The 15,310-nt window shown below is 48.8% G+C and overlaps 6 protein-coding genes across 7 annotated transcripts; 4 read left to right on the forward strand and 2 right to left on the reverse strand.

Moving 5' to 3' along the window:
* Positions 1-557: 557 nt before the first annotated feature.
* Positions 558-3,148, forward strand: CNBA0190 (hypothetical protein; the record flags this gene model as incomplete). Of its 2 annotated transcripts, none has more annotated exons than XM_772922.1 (8): positions 558-845; positions 904-1,338; positions 1,389-2,027; positions 2,078-2,193; positions 2,241-2,271; positions 2,327-2,597; positions 2,658-2,946; positions 3,010-3,148. In XM_772922.1, the coding sequence occupies 8 exons, from the start codon at positions 558-560 to the stop codon at positions 3,146-3,148; spliced, it is 2,208 nt and encodes a 735-aa protein (XP_778015.1). The 2 variants fall into 2 exon arrangements, with proteins under 2 accessions (XP_778015.1, XP_778014.1); XM_772921.1 differs by having other exon boundaries at positions 2,658-2,741; positions 3,010-3,107.
* A 1,152-nt stretch (positions 3,149-4,300) lies between these two features.
* Positions 4,301-6,325, reverse strand: CNBA0200 (hypothetical protein; the record flags this gene model as incomplete). The annotated part of the gene is made up of 10 exons (XM_772923.1): positions 4,301-4,535; positions 4,592-4,694; positions 4,749-4,917; positions 4,978-5,114; positions 5,187-5,282; positions 5,336-5,520; positions 5,594-5,696; positions 5,756-5,905; positions 5,955-6,129; positions 6,194-6,325. The coding sequence occupies 10 exons, from the start codon at positions 6,323-6,325 to the stop codon at positions 4,301-4,303; spliced, it is 1,485 nt and encodes a 494-aa protein (XP_778016.1).
* Positions 6,326-6,906: 581 nt separating this feature from the next.
* CNBA0210 (hypothetical protein) lies at positions 6,907-8,200 on the forward strand (the record flags this gene model as incomplete). Its single annotated transcript, XM_772924.1, has 5 exons — positions 6,907-7,299; positions 7,357-7,397; positions 7,453-7,565; positions 7,625-8,042; positions 8,092-8,200. 5 exons carry the CDS (start codon positions 6,907-6,909, stop codon positions 8,198-8,200), a joined length of 1,074 nt encoding a protein of 357 aa, XP_778017.1.
* Positions 8,201-8,553: 353 nt separating this feature from the next.
* On the forward strand, positions 8,554-9,780 carry CNBA0220 (hypothetical protein; the record flags this gene model as incomplete). The annotated part of the gene is made up of 6 exons (XM_772925.1): positions 8,554-8,653; positions 8,712-8,923; positions 8,991-9,099; positions 9,160-9,296; positions 9,352-9,412; positions 9,491-9,780. The coding sequence occupies 6 exons, from the start codon at positions 8,554-8,556 to the stop codon at positions 9,778-9,780; spliced, it is 909 nt and encodes a 302-aa protein (XP_778018.1).
* Positions 9,781-9,920: 140 nt separating this feature from the next.
* On the reverse strand, positions 9,921-12,964 carry CNBA0230 (hypothetical protein; the record flags this gene model as incomplete). Its single annotated transcript, XM_772926.1, has 11 exons — positions 9,921-10,363; positions 10,407-10,559; positions 10,620-11,028; positions 11,088-11,166; positions 11,227-11,353; positions 11,400-11,508; positions 11,564-11,586; positions 11,637-11,708; positions 11,783-12,600; positions 12,654-12,751; positions 12,830-12,964. The coding sequence occupies 11 exons, from the start codon at positions 12,962-12,964 to the stop codon at positions 9,921-9,923; spliced, it is 2,466 nt and encodes an 821-aa protein (XP_778019.1).
* Positions 12,965-13,390: 426 nt separating this feature from the next.
* CNBA0240 (hypothetical protein) lies at positions 13,391-14,289 on the forward strand (the record flags this gene model as incomplete). The annotated part of the gene is made up of 3 exons (XM_772927.1): positions 13,391-13,537; positions 13,586-13,737; positions 13,785-14,289. 3 exons carry the CDS (start codon positions 13,391-13,393, stop codon positions 14,287-14,289), a joined length of 804 nt encoding a protein of 267 aa, XP_778020.1.
* Positions 14,290-15,310: the final 1,021 nt, after the last annotated feature.

Below are 15,310 nucleotides of genomic sequence, written 5' to 3' on the forward strand. Positions count from 1 at the left end.
CTTCTCTGACGATCCTATCGATGGAAATAAAATGTCTGTGGACGCCCAAGCCGTATACGGGTGAACCCAGCAGATAAAGGACCAGTTTACTCGGCCTTCTCCTCCCCTTCTGCACCTTCGTTGTTGTTCATTCATGTATCGCTATCTGCGTGCATCATGTGGCAAATGATCTTCAAAGACAGAACTTCATTCCTTTACTTTTCGAGTTACGGCTACCGACCACTGATACGTATATGATGTTTAACTTGAAAAAGAAGCAGTGTCGTATAGATGCTGGCTCTGGTCTCCGTCGGGCAGGAATAAGCGGGCGGCTAGATGACAACTTTATGATATCAGTCTCGGGGGGCTTGCATGTCTTCGGCTAAAACGTCACGACTTTTTAGCGGCAAGCTATTATCGAAGCGCCCGCCAGACGAATGCCCCAATTCCCCGTTCATTTTTATCATAACAAGGTCTTTTGTTGTACTGTCACTGCCGTCTCAATCTCGTTCCAAGGAAGCTTAAAAACACCCATAAAAAGCCTCTCTGTCTGTTTTACTTCTCTGTAACCTGCGATCATGTCGCCACAGCAACGAGCGTCGTCGCCCGACGTGTTGGCATCACCTGTCACTCCTGGAAACGTTTCGACATCTACTACGAATGCGAACTCTGCTGCTACATCTTCGAACAATGGAGCACCCCAAGCTGTATCTGGATCACCAGCAAACGGAAATCAAACACTGAGCCCTGGGAGAAAAAGGCGGAAGGTTACACGGAGTCGATTGGGATGTCTTACATGCCGCAAGAGGAGAAAACTTTGTGATATGGCAAAACCTGTCTGTCAGGCGTGTACCCGATTGAAGATTGCAAGTTCAGACATTGTTATCATGATATGAGCCTTGAATAACTGACGTTAATGGGCAGCAATGTAGTTGGCCGTCAGAATCAGCTTCCAAGCCTCCTCGATCATCTTCGCAAAGACAATCTCAAACGCCGGCTGTCAGCGAATCCCCTTTCGTACCTCCTACAGATCTCGATAACATGACCCATAGTATATCTCCGTATATGTCTTACGGTCCAACTTCCACAATACTGCCTCACTCCTACACCCCTTCGCAAGCTTCTGCTCCGAGTACTGCTGCTGCTGGACCTCTTTCGGCGTCGAATACTCTGGAGGATTTCACTCGTATCTTTGGACATATAGAAGAAGATCGGGCCGGATTGCAAATGAATGAACGAAATGTTCGGCCCTATGCCATTTATAGTGCATCTGCAGTCCCAGAAGTTGGTCTACCACCGGAACTGAACACAGAAGCCGAGGTGATGGATTGGTTAAATGGTAGTTGCAGCCTTGACGAGGTATGTAGCCCCCTACATGATTGACCTAGTATTGATATTCATCCTTCTAGTCGATGCTCCAACTATGGGCTGCTGATTGCCTAGCAGTACCCACTACGCAAACGTTTAACGCCTTCGACTCTCTCAACAACCTCTTGCAACCTACACCCCCATCCCAAGATCACGTCGACGCTTCTCATCCGGCTCCATCCCATGGTCCCTCCGATCCTCAGCCTCCTCAACCCATTTCTCGTCCCGAATCTGGTCGTCAGTCCCCTTCACATTTTCATTCCCCATCTCGTCGTAGCGATCGAGGCACTCCTACAAGCCAGCCCCAAACCGCCCTCTTACACTACTTCCACGATTCTCTCGCTAGACTTGTTTCCTGTACCGGGGATGCTTCCTCAAATGCCTTTGAAGCATTTACAAAGCTTTCAAATATGGCCGCTGGGCAAGGATCAGCCGGTCAGGGGTTACATCTGTCTATCCTTGCGTGGGCGGCTCGACATGCTGTGAACAGAGGACTCGTAAAGTACGAAGCAGCGAGTGAAAAATTTAGTTCGCAGTCGGCAACATTGGTGAATAATAGAATGAGAGATTTGTTTGATGGAGATGGTAACGAGAGAAGGAGCGGAGCAATGCCTAATCATGAAAAGAATAGAGAGTATATGACATTGTTGGCGTCTAATCTGATGCTGATGCAATTCAAGGTGAGTTTTTATTTTCTCGCTCTATGGATACATTGCTTACATGACTGTAGATATGCCGTGGTGATGTATGGGGATTCGATACGGTGGTTCGGCATCTGACTGTGCTCGTACCATTTGTCTTTCGGACAGAGAAAGACTTCCAAGCCGAGTCAATGCATCACCAGTTGTAGGTTGATCTCTCAGCTGAAGGGCCTAATCCTGATGACTTATCAGCTTTGAGAATGTCCTATATCATGATGTTCTGGTAAATAAGAATTCTCTACTCTCAAAAGAAAAGACGCAATTGACCACTTTCGCAGGGCTCATTCATCCTCAATCGCGCTCCCATGGTCCCCTCCTCCCTCGTTAGCCACTACTGCAGTTTTAACCTTGAAGCTCTCAATACCCTCACTGGGGCCAGCTTACCGCTTTTCTCCACAATGCATCGCCTTGCAGCTCTAGTGCGACAACGAAGAGGAAGGAGAGGTAAAGGATGGAGTGACGAAGACTTGTTTGATGCGTTGCAGCGAGCGATGGAGCTGGAGAAGGATCTAACAGATGAAAAGAAGAGACTCGATGCGCTCTTAATTGGTACGTTCTCTATACTTTTTTTGTCTATATAAGCCTAACCATTGATTTTGGAAATGTTAGCTAAACCGCATGTCAAGCCTCATCGTTACCTGCACGAAGCATTCCGATTGACATGCCTCATCCAACTCCACCACGATGTCCTCTGTGAGCCCCCTTCATCTCTGCACATTCGCCTCCTCGTCCGGCAATCCCTTTCATTGCTTGAAACAATGATAGATCAGAGCTTGCCAGGGTTATGTTCAGCCCACTGGGTGATATTCCAGACGGCGTTGTGCTGTGTTGCCGGAGGACAGGATAAAGCCGAACTGGATGATCGCGAGACGGTGGAGCGGATATATGATGATATCTTGCAAGTCTGAATGCTCAATCTAAAACAGGACAAGGTGACTGACCCAATGATTCGCTATAACAGACATGAGTACGGGTTTCTCAACGTTGAGCGATCACGGAAAATTGTTCATGAAGTTTGGGCGAGAAATCAGGATGGACAATTGCATATGGATTGGTTAGATCTTTTGGAAGAATATGATTGGGAAATCTTTGTTGTTTGATTTACGCCACGTAATCATCTGTAATCTCCTTGTCTCAGCAGTCTCGTTGTCTCGTGAGGGCCCCTGCAGCCTGATCACATAATAATAAAGTCGATGCTTGCGCATGTTGCAAATTGCCAAACAACCGGCTTTCCATTTGTTATTCCTGATATTGGGCCGTCTAGCTCCCAATTCGATTTCAACCACACTTGGCTGATCAGTCAAACACAGTCACCGAAATATGCACTCGTAAAATCATTCCAAGTCCAGTAGTATTTGAGCAGTCGAGATGATGATCGTCCCCGCGGCCCCATGAAATACTTCCAATAAGCTTGCTCATGCATTTAATGGTCTCTTCTTCTTTATCTTTTTATCATGCAAGTAATTGGCAAACTTCCAGGAGGAACAATGCCAAGAATAAAGCAATAGTGTACAAGTAAACGGACCCCGTTATGATATTCGGTGGATCTAATAACTGACTAGTTAAGCCCGTCATCGCCGTGTATCCGTCCAAGAAAGATCACTTTCAGATAACCATATGAAAACTGCAGAATGAAGAAACTGAATACCGCCTAGTGCATCCCATTCTGTAGCTTTTCCGAACAAACACCGATCAACCTCAATTTGTCCGACAATGTATCCGAGGCTGTATCTCTGCTGCATGCTGCTAAGTATGTTCTTCAACGGGTGTAACATGTGGTGGGAAAGCCAACTCAACTTTAATCTACATGATCCTGAGCGTATACTTGGGAGTGCAAGTGCAGCATCAAGGGAGTTATTGAGAGCTACCTGGTGAGAGGAACGTTAGTGGGTAGCAAACACAGGGGATCTGACAGGGCTTTTCTCATAGAACCGATTGTATAAGCCGAAATTACCGCGGTCCAAAGCACTTCGAAGGAATACCATCGGTGTGGTTGTATTTGCTTCTGTCCTGATCATGAATAGGAAGTCTGTTGTGAGCGCTTATAGGTTGGCAGCGTTGTGATGTGTTGCCCCTGCAAGTTGCCGGGATGGTTCGGATCTTCATTGTATGCCATGACTGTGAAATTAACGATTGATATACATGTGATACAACTGTCATTACACTATTGCACTTTTACCCATAGACATATTCCCGGACATTGACCGCAGTGACAGAGCTGCAATACGATTAAAATCATCTGATACGCCCGATCACGGCATGTATCGGAATCCTGGAGCATCATCGGCATAGACATTGGTCTCGGCAACGAAGTCAGATGCTGGAGGGCCACCTTCCGCCTTATCCCTTTTCTTGTTCTCTCTCCAGATCAAACCTTGGTAAAGGAAAGTAAAGAGAGACCCGGCAATAGAGAGCCCTAAAACTACGGCTGAACCCATCTGGTAGGCCGGCTTGTCTTTAGCGGGGAACAGGTAGCCTGACCCAACGCTTGATGAACAGTGTCAATACGGGTCGAGACGCAGTGACAGCAATCAAAAACTTACGCTACGGCTTGAGCGCATGACACGGCAAGGGGCACTGCCACGGCACGTCGAGATTCACTTCCCGCATTGTTGGCAGTCCAAGTGACGATTAATGGAGTCGCAACTGCGAACTCCAGTCAGTCGACTTTTCATGCTGACAGAATCGAGGAAAGCTCACTATAGTGGCCGGTCTCACCGAGGATCAATGCAGCAATCCTTGCAGACCGGTTAGTGTACGGAGCACCGAGGTAGATTCCGAAAGCGATGATTGACAACCACCAGCCGAATTGTGTGGGCCATCCTCTGTTGCGGTATCTGTCCGAAATCATAGATGCGATGATCATGCACTTCCGGCGGGGAATCAGCCAACGGGCTTTACTCGATACAGGGCAGAACAAAGAACTTACCACAGCAGCGGACCCGTACGGAGCCAGAGTAGCAATTTGAGCGTTCGCACCTTCGAAACCGTTCTCCGACAAGAAGGTGGGCAGGAAAGCCGAGAACAGTGCACCGGTAATTTGCTGACACATGTTCATGAAGACGGCTAGGAAAGTGTAGATCAGTAGAGCTCGGCTGTGACTTTCCGGGGCAGCTTGAACTTGGGAGTTACACTTACGAACGATTTGTTGCCATCGGATGAAAGTACCCTTGACATGTTTCCAGTTCACCTCATTGGATTCAGGGGCCATGGACAATGACCTTTCATATACGACTAACATTGTTAGTCATCTTGCGACCCATCAGGTCAAAAGAATGCAAATTCACGGTAGTCTTTCTGTCTCTGGGATAGCCATCGGCATCGGACGATGTCCTCTGGTAACATGATGAAAGCGATGATGGCGATCAAGAAGGTCGCTCCTCCCTCGATCAAAAAAAGGATTTGCCACGATTCGAGGTGCGGACTCTTGATGAATGCCACACCGTATGCAATGATACCGTTGAAAAACCCGCTGTTTAAATGGGAAGAGATACAGTCAGTCATGTTTAAAGATGTTACATATCTGCCTTGTGTGGAAGACTCACCCCATTGGGGCCATTGCAAGCCAGATACCCACTCGGGTGCCCAGTTGACGTCGGGTGTAGAACCTCGAAAGGTAAACTTGGATGAGCGGTACGAAACCCGCCTCTAGATTTGGATTGTTAGCACCGGAGGGGTCACCTACAATAGGTGCCATGTCAACTCACCTCCGAGACCAATTAGAAAGCGACAAGCATAGGCACCGCTAAAGTTTCGCACTGCCGCAAAGCAAGTTGCGGAAATACCCCAACAAATAGCACAGATCGATAGCAGTTTTGCCATCCGCGTTCGTTTACCCAACAGCGCAAGAGGCACCACTGTTGGAAAGTTAGTTTATATGAAGGATTGAAGAGTCGGTGAACATACTGAATGGGGCGTAGCTGACATAATACAAGGCGTTGAGCAGGGCGTACTTATCGCCAGTCGTATCGCCTCCGATGTCGTTGATCATTCCGAGTGTCTTTGCGTTTCCCAGATTACTCTTGTCAAGAGACGAGCAAAGGTACATCAAGGTGAGGATGGGCAAAAGAGTGAAGTCGAGCTATTTTTATTTCCCACGAATCAGCTTCTCATACATTTTGTTGCACCAGTCATCGTTTATTCACCTTTCGCGTCGTCTTGCGGATGAAGGCAGGTTCGTACTGGTCCCTGATGGGGACCTCGATTGTCCCAACATCATCGTTCTCAAAATGTCCTGAGTAATCCTTGTTGTCTTGATATTGTGAGATATCGGTCATTTTGGAAACTGTTATCGCCCGGAAATCCGAATCTAAACGGCTTTCATTTTTAACATATATATACTGTTTCTCGATGGAAATCCGTGGGGCTCCCTGGGGCTATGACAGTGAATCGGAACAGGTTCCGTGGATCCCCGCGGGACGTTGATGCTTGTTATCTACGAGCTCGTTCGCCCTGTTTGGTCCGGTTCTTGTAATGTTTGAATGGCTTGTGGACGGAGAGGAAAGCTGGAAGGACGGAGTTTGCAAAGTAAGGGATCGTGAATTGCGAGATCACATGATCTGGAAAAACATCGGAACGGTGCCGCTCCGTGTTGTGCTGTTCTTAGACCAGCATGCCGCTCCCCTTCCGCGATCGGCTCCGTTATCTCTTCGGGATCCACTTTGACGCGCGGAACGGTACGAACACGAACTCGTCCATTTCTGCATTGCTGTGTGGAATCATAGTCTGTGAGATGGTATGCGGAAAGGATTGGCTGGGGACATGTTGTTTAGAAAAGGACCGGCGATGATCTTGATCTGACATCTCTTTTCAACTGGTTTCACAACTAACTCATCGAACTTTACAATTCCCAGTCAACATGGCAATCTCCCCCTCAACCAAAGGCCAAAACGGCATCCTCAATGGTGTCGCAAATGGGCATCACATAAATGGTACCAACGGCACGTGTGGAGCTCATGTGAAGCCCAGAGTCTTCGCCCTGGATCCCCTTCATTCTGAAGCCTTGACACTCGCTGAGAAACATTTTGACCTGGTGCTTCCCGGCCATGAAGGGGAGAACCAATGGCAAGAGGAAGCCCAAGGCTTGCTCGTTCGAGGTTCATACGTTACGGCTGAAGACTTGGAACGAGCCACTTCCATGAAGGGCGGAAAATTGAAATACATCTCCAAGCAGGGCACCGGAGTGGACAAGATCGATATTGTGAATGCCAAAAAATTGGGAATTCCTGTCATGAACACCCCCGGAGTGAACGTGAGTAAGCGGAAGTATGACCAGTGAGGACCGTCCTTCTGACTCTGTGGCGTTCAGGCTCAGGCAGTGGCAGAACTTGCTTTTGGAATGATGCTATCGTGAGTGCTGAAACTCTCATGCAGATAGAAGTTGAGAACTGACCAATTCTTGTAGCTTGGCGCGGCAAACCCCCTCGATTGACCGTAAGATACGGAAGGGTGCCTCGGTGACGAAGCTAGACGGATGGAAAGGGCAAATGCTGTACGGAAAGACGCTGGGCGTTATCGGTGAGTATATCATATCTGTATCCATGGTTTCGTGCAGCTGGATTAACAACCTCCTTCAGGTGGTGGTAATATCGGCCTGCTCGTTGCGAAAATGTTTGCTGGCGCATTCTCAGGTAAGATCGTACTTTACGATCCATACCTCAAATCCCTAGACACCTGGCACTCGGCCATACCAAATGCTTCAATCCACAAGGTCTCAGAGATAGATGAGCTCTTAACAACAAGCGATATTGTGACGATCCACGTGCCGCTAACTCCCTCGACGGAAAATATGATCTCGGCGCCCCAATTCAAGACCATGAAGCCCACTGCGATCCTGATCAATACTGCCCGAGGCGGAATTATCAATGAGGAAGATCTTTCTCAAGCGCTTCTTAACGAAGAAATCTTTGCGGCGGGTCTCGATGCTTTTACCGTGGAGCCCCCGAGCTTGGAGAGGTATCCGGATTTGTGCGCTAGTGAGCGCGTATTGATGTTGTGCGTGCTACAGAAGCTGCTGTGAAGTCAATGCTAACCGCCTTCTTAGGCCGCATATCGGAGCTGCATGCGAATCTGTTCAGCAGGCTACGTGTCTCGCCATGGTTCAAAATCTCGTCAATGCCTTTGAAGGCAAGGTCGAGAATCGGGTATATTAAGAAGTGTTTAGGCTTCCGTTTGTACTATAGGCTAGGATGAAAATAGAGCTTGTTGAACTATCAATGTATCTTTTCTCCCTCTCTCTCTCTAAATGTCTTCCTGCTGTCATTCGTTGCATCCGTTCGGAAACCTTTGCCGTACTGTGACAGGACTTAGTGCGAGCAGTCCTTCTCCCGCTGTCCGCGGAACGGAACCCTCTCCGCGCTAGTCATCGGTTATTTGTTTACGTTCGGCCCGAAGTTCATGTACCAGTACGCAGTGCGTGACTTCTTCGAGACAGGTGAAACAGCAGTCATCAATATTTATCTGATACAAATATTCTTTACTCAACAAATTGACTACCAAAGACAGCATGTCAAACTTTTATCCGCCACCTCGGTTAGTCACTGCGAGGGCATTCTCCAGTGTTCCCACCACGCTCTGGTCGACCAAGACCACCGATTGGCTTCCCGGTGATTTCATTCATTTTCAGCCCTCGCATGTGCACTTACTGACCGAAATCTTGCGAAGGCTCAGGTGTACCTCCGGAAATCTTCCTTGAGGGTCCGACGACCGATGCACAGGGGAATCTATTCGTGGTTGACGTCCCCTACGGTCGGATACTACGATGTGAACTGAAAAGTCGGGAGTGGGAAGTATTGGCAGATTCCGACGGGGAACCAAATGGACTTGCACTGAATGACGAGGGGCAGCTGATTGTTGCGGATTATAAAAATGGTCTGGTGAGTCAGGACAGGCGAAGTCCTCCTAGAATGGAGACACGGAGACGCAAAGCTCATTCTCTAGTAGATGAAATGTGATCCGAAAACCGGAAAAATCGACCCAGTTCTGCTGAGAAGGAACATGGAGCGTTTCAAAGGACTAAATGATGTGATTGTAGCCAGGAACGGTGACATCTGTGGGTAATTCCTCCCCTCCTCCGAATGAAATTGGCTGATTAGCTTGCATTTCCGTTCAGATTTCACGGATCAGGGCCAAACGGGCATGACAGATCAGACGGGCTTGGTGTACCGCTTGTCTCCCAACGGAAAACTGGATACGCTCTTATGGAATGGTATCAGCCCGAACGGACTCGTTTTGAATCCCGAGGAGACTGTGGGTCTTTTGAGCGATAATGGCTAGGATGGGAGTGCTGATAAAGTATTGTTAGGTCATGTACGTCGCAATGACGAGGGATAACAGCGTATGGCGACTACCACTGCACTCTGATGGTACGACGACCAAAACCGGAAAATTCTGTACATCTCTTTTTTCTTTGCCTCACCACATTGCCTACTGATCACATTCAGTCACTTCATTCGGGATCGCGGGACCTGATGGGCTCACAGTTGACGAAGAAGGTAACCTGTTCATCTGCCATCCTTCACTTCTGTCAATATTCGTCGTTACGAAGCACGGTATCCCTCTAGCACGAATTGTTCCGCCCGAGGGACATGGGACCAGTGTGACAAACTGCATCTTTGGTAGTACGGAAGAGGATAGGAACAGACTATACTTTACCGATAGTACGATTGGCAGGATCTGTTACGTCGATTGGCACTGCAAGGGTGTCACACCTCTGCGCGCGTCGGCGAGGTGACCTGACTATTGCACAAGTAAGATAGTCTTTGAGAAGCCAATGTCGTAGGTACGTATAAACACATAGCTTGATGCATACTTGTCCAAACGGACATCCCCTGTACAACTTACATGCAATACGATACGCAAAATAAACCCTGCTTAGTTGAAGGGCAGCTCTGCAGTCGAATCCATAGGACCAAAGACCGAAGCGACTGCCCTCGCCCAGTCATCATTCGACAGTTCCCCCAGAGGATGCAGCAAAAATGGATCGAATGGATTTTCCATCCCCATCAACCCATTCATCGCATTTCCGCCTCCGCCCAATGTACCACTTCCACCGCTGTTATCATTTGGCATGCTCATTGCCGAGTTAGCCCCCTCCCCTCGAGCTGCCTGCCATGTTTCACTGGAGTCTGATAGTGGTATAGACGAGTCAATATGGCTGGAGTGATTATTTGGTCCATTTGGCGATGAGGGGCGAGATAAGAGATCCCACGGCGCATGGGACGAGAGTTGCCGAATCATTCGTTCTGATACCGCTTCCCATGTATTGCGTATGGATACCGTGCCTGGAGTCAGGGCTGAAGCGTCGATCGTTTCAGCTTGCAATTGGGCAGCATATCGACTGTGAAAGAAGTCACTCACCAGCTAAACCCTCCATCACGCTCGTACAGACTTGCATGTCCAGCAAGGCATCAATGTAGGATGGTACAAGCCGCCATCCATTTCGATACCCCTGCCAGAGTGAATTGAGGTATGTCACCCCAGAGATGAACAGATGGTACATCGAAAGCCAACCTATGAGGGATTAGGGACCATTGCATCAATTCATATCGACCCCATAAAAAAGCGACCTACCAAAACTGATCCGACCATTCCTGTACACTTCTTTATATAGCCTCATCGTTGCACTACTTCCCTGCAACACCTTGCCCAAGGAGTCTCTCGATGGCGTCGGATTTCCTGGGCACGGACGATGGAGTAAGGTCGTTGTCTGGTGATAGCACAGCAAGAGCCACTCATCCGAGCAGAACCCCCTTCCACGAGGTTTTTGATCATTCCACTCCTCGATCAAATGTTGAATATCGGTCAACCACTCATTGGTAGGATTCCGCACCGTCTGCCCAGAAGCGTATAATCGGAAAATGATAGATGATTGGAGTTTCCGAATGCGGAAGAGATGTATGGCGGTTTGTTTGGCTGGGGACGGCGGACCGGGTAAGAGGCCGTCAATCGTGATGAGCGAGTCGTCTAGATCCGATGGAAACTGTTAAAAACGAATAGGGTTAGCAATTGAGGTTGCTTTCCGAATCAAGATCGACGCACTTCGGCCGTAACCCATTCATCTTGAATCGCTGGTGGACGACCCAACGCCATGCCCAGATCACGATCGCAGCTGTACGCGCTGATGGAACATTTATCAGCTTGGGAATAAGACCAATATGCCCAATAGGACAAGACTCACATCCAGAACACCCTCCTTCTGATATCCGTCTCGATTGCCGTCCGGCTATTCCCCCTCAGCCTGCTCTCATGATGCAAACCGAGATCTACAGATGCTCGAACTGCTGCCCCAGACAAACCCCATACATCTAGAACGTTAGCCGGAGCAACTGTGTAGAAGAGGGATTGACTCACTGCCAGCGTTAGGATTGTAAAGGACATACTGGAGTCGAATCAGCATGACTTGGACTCTAAGCAGGCCCCGCTGTTCATCTATTGGAGGAAGGAAAACAGGTGGAAGAAACTACGAACAAGATTAGCTATTGTATAGATCAGTAACAAAAAGTTCCAATCCATACTTTTTGCCCGTATTCCCAAAGAGCTGCGAGAACATGTGAGTGGAATCCAAGTCTCCAGACATTTTGTACTTACACGCAGCGCGGTTTTTGAGATATTCACAAGGTGACCCGCGCGCGAGCGAAGTCGCGGAAACAGCCAGGACCACTAGAGAGCTATAGTCAGACCAGGACAACTTGATAGCAGGGTCCTGTATTATTCCATCACAGTGAAGCACTTACACAGGACCGAACAAGCAATTTCTGCTTCCACCGGTTCTCCCTTGAAACAGACGTTATCTACCCAGACCCGCAATGTAGGAATATGAAAGATTGGGAAGGCCGCCGAGATAAAATCCTCGAAATGGGCAATGAGGAACCAGACGTTCTCCGCTGGTGGGAGGATGTCACGATTGATGCGGATTAGGGAGGTGATCCGAGAGGATAAGGGTATCTGAGTGGATGAGCTCTGCTCTAGGATCGACACAACGCCGAGGTCAGTAGGTAGGTCGAGGAGAATTTGGTCGTTGGATGGGAGTGGTCTGTCATGAGGTTTTGGATAGGTGGTGGAAATAGCTTCGTAACGCGGTGATGGCCCATCGGAGTCAAGGGTGGTGGTAGGTTGTGCAGTCGTAAGCGGAGGAGATGTCGGTTGAGAACCCCGATTTAAGGTCGAATCGATGTGTTGGTTTTGAGAATGTGTTGTCGAGTATGAAGTAGGAACATGCGTTTGGGTTCGTAACGGCTCGTGATGGTCCCAAGAAACGGTAGGCGAAGAGGTCGTCGTTTGCCGCGTTAATTCGGCGCTTCGGTTAGACATATCAGCAGTCGGTCGATATCGCTCTTGTGATTCCACATGACTGATATTCATCGACATTGCATGTTGGTAATGGTTCCTATTGTATGATTGGTCATGTTGATGAACGCGAGCATCGTCGATATGATGCCCTCCATCACTGGGAAGAACCGTTTCCCTCGCGGTGTTCAACGGAGAGAGAGATCGCAAAGCGCTTCGTCTAGCTTCCAGATCCCGTATTTGATTCTGCAGCTCTTCCAAGTACCTGATGGATGATCATTATGCTTGGGCCTTGAATCAGTCACATGCTGAACATACGAGGCCGTTTGCGCAATAGCACTGGAACTCCCTTCTGCGTATCGACATTCTTTGTTCAACCTGATACATCGTGCACAAGCAGGTGTTTCGCCAGTACACTGTCACAGAAGTCATCAGCATGTCTCCCTTGACGAAAGCTTGGAAGCCTAGCAGGCTGAACCAGGAGTGAAACTCACCCTAATCTTGCGTTTCCTACACTGATCGCATGCTGAACCGTTGGCTCCTCTTCTGACTCGCGTTGCGCCACTCCGTCTTGAGGACGACCGTGAGGTCTGAGCATCATGAGCGGGATGACCGCGCTGCGGACTCATGAGGGCGATAACGAAGCGATCCGCGTTTTTTTTGGAGCAGGCCTGATGACGGAAAAGTATGAATCGTAAATGCGCGGAACGAGTTTATTCTTGTAGAAAGGCATGAACGAGAAAGCGGGATTCATCCGAAAACCTTGGAGCAACGGATCGGTCAGCTGCGAACAAACCGGCTCGCGTTCCGCTCTTCCCTGTTCCCCTCATACATTGAGCTTTCGCGGACTTGTTCCGCGATGACTTTGGGTTAGACCGCTAATCAGAGTGGGATACATGGTAATAACGATACAATAAAGGTAAAGAGCGATGTTGTTAGCAAACACAACCTCAACTTGTATTGTTTCCCTGTCTGAGTGCAACAAGGTGCTATCCACCATACATTAGCCACCCCTCGACCTCTTTACAGCAAGGCAGCAACTAGACTCGAGTATCATGTCAACCATTACCAACGGCATTACCGTCCATGTTCCGAGACATCGGCTTCGCAATGGTCTAGAAGCCGGAAAGCCTATGATTGGATGTTTCTCCTCGTTGCCCTCAGCATGGACTGCGAGAATTGTGGCATCATGCGGATGGGACGTGAGTTGAACTCCCTTCCCAATGTTGACCTAAATCTAACCTCCACAGTATGTGATCATCGATTGCGAACATGGGAATCATGACGATAGCGATATGCACGATACGGTGAACGTGATTGCTTCTGAGAATGTTTCCCCCATTGTCCGTTTGAGAGCAGGAGAATATGGCCTGATCAAAAGGGCATTAGATTGTGGTGCACAGTAAGTCAAGTGGTCCTACTAGTGCCTGTGAGCTCACGCATCTGCAGTGGAATTATGGTTCCAATGGTAAATACACCCGAAGATGCTCGAAACATTGTCAAATGGTCGAAATTCCCACCGATGGGCGTACGAGGACAAGGATCATCTTTCTCTGCCATGGCATCTGGGCTTACCACACACCAATACGTTTCACTGGCCAATAAGACTATCCTCACCATTGTCCAAATCGAGACGCCTGAAGCGGTCTCCAACGCCGAGAAGATCGCGTCAATTGAGGGTGTCGATGCACTCTTCATTGGTCCCAATGATCTTGCGCTTTCATTGCTCGGATATGTACCTGCCAGATGGGATGAACCGGAGTTTTTGGACGCGTTAGAGAAAGTAAGGTTGGCGGCGAAAAAGTATGGCAAGTATGTGGGCATACTGGCGCGGAATGGAGCGCACGCAAAGGAGTTGAGCGAGAAGTGGAAGTTGGTCGGTTTGGGGTCCGATGTGAGAGCGCTACAGACAGCCATGAAGGCTACCGTGGCGGCGTCGAGAAGCGAAGCGTAGATATTAGCAGCAAACAATGAGGCTTATGCATCTATCGCACCCATTCCCTCCTTGGTCGGCTCGCATTTCTTTCTGAAATCCCAATTCCGTCTTGTAAGGGTGTCACTGTCCTCGTAGAGGCCGGAAAACACCGGACGCTACAGTTTCGTTTTCTCAACCGTTTGTCTACAGTTGTGCTTGGAGCGCTAGATTCGGCCATTGGGATTGCTGAAATCTAAATTTTGAGGAGACTAAGCTGCTTTCGGCGTAACGTACTTTACCACTCGAAGGACCACGCCCTTTTATTTATATCTTTCCAGCGCTACGAGTTGACTCATCTTTTTCACACTTTCCTGTACCCTCCGCTCGGACCTCTCTCCGCACGGGCTTCCGCTCTTCCTCTCCTCTTCTTCCCTTCCCTTGGCACCCCGAAACTACTTCCCCCTCTTCGTCTCGTCCTCCTCTTTGTCTTCCTCCTACCCTCGTCCCTTTATACCCTCACCCCCCCTCCCCCCGGATGAAAACCGCGGCCTGAGACTTTAGGTAAGCAGCTGCTCCAGCGTCGTTCCGGGAATATGGGACGTGACGCGTAGGTAGGTTTGGAGGGTAATTTGAGATCAAAGGCGTTGCCATCACCACGACCGGTGGAGAAAGAGTCCCCTGGAGAAGGTTGAATAGCTCGAGCACCAATTGTAGGCCCGAACAGGAGAGTAGTTGGAGAAGGGCATGATGGATGCTTTAGAAGAGCAGAAGGTGAAATGCCGCTGTCTGGTTGTATGTCGTCGCCTGCTTCTATGATGAGTAGGCTTCACGATAGTCAGATGAGGATAAAAATCCCAATGAAAGTTGGTTCCCTCGTAACATAGGCGTTCAGTGAACTTCATAGGCAGACCTGATTGTTAAAAAGATAGCAATACTGCATGCGATACACGTTTCCTGATTTTTACACTCATTACTATCTAGACTAGTTGTGGGCGCACATAAGGAATGCAAACTCACTAAGGAGGTCGATGGCAGTATGACGACCGTTTTCAATAACTGT

Source organism: Cryptococcus neoformans, chromosome 1 (genome assembly GCF_000149385.1).
Source record: "Cryptococcus neoformans var. neoformans B-3501A chromosome 1, whole genome shotgun sequence".
In the NCBI taxonomy this organism is placed as follows: domain Eukaryota; kingdom Fungi; phylum Basidiomycota; class Tremellomycetes; order Tremellales; family Cryptococcaceae; genus Cryptococcus; species Cryptococcus deneoformans.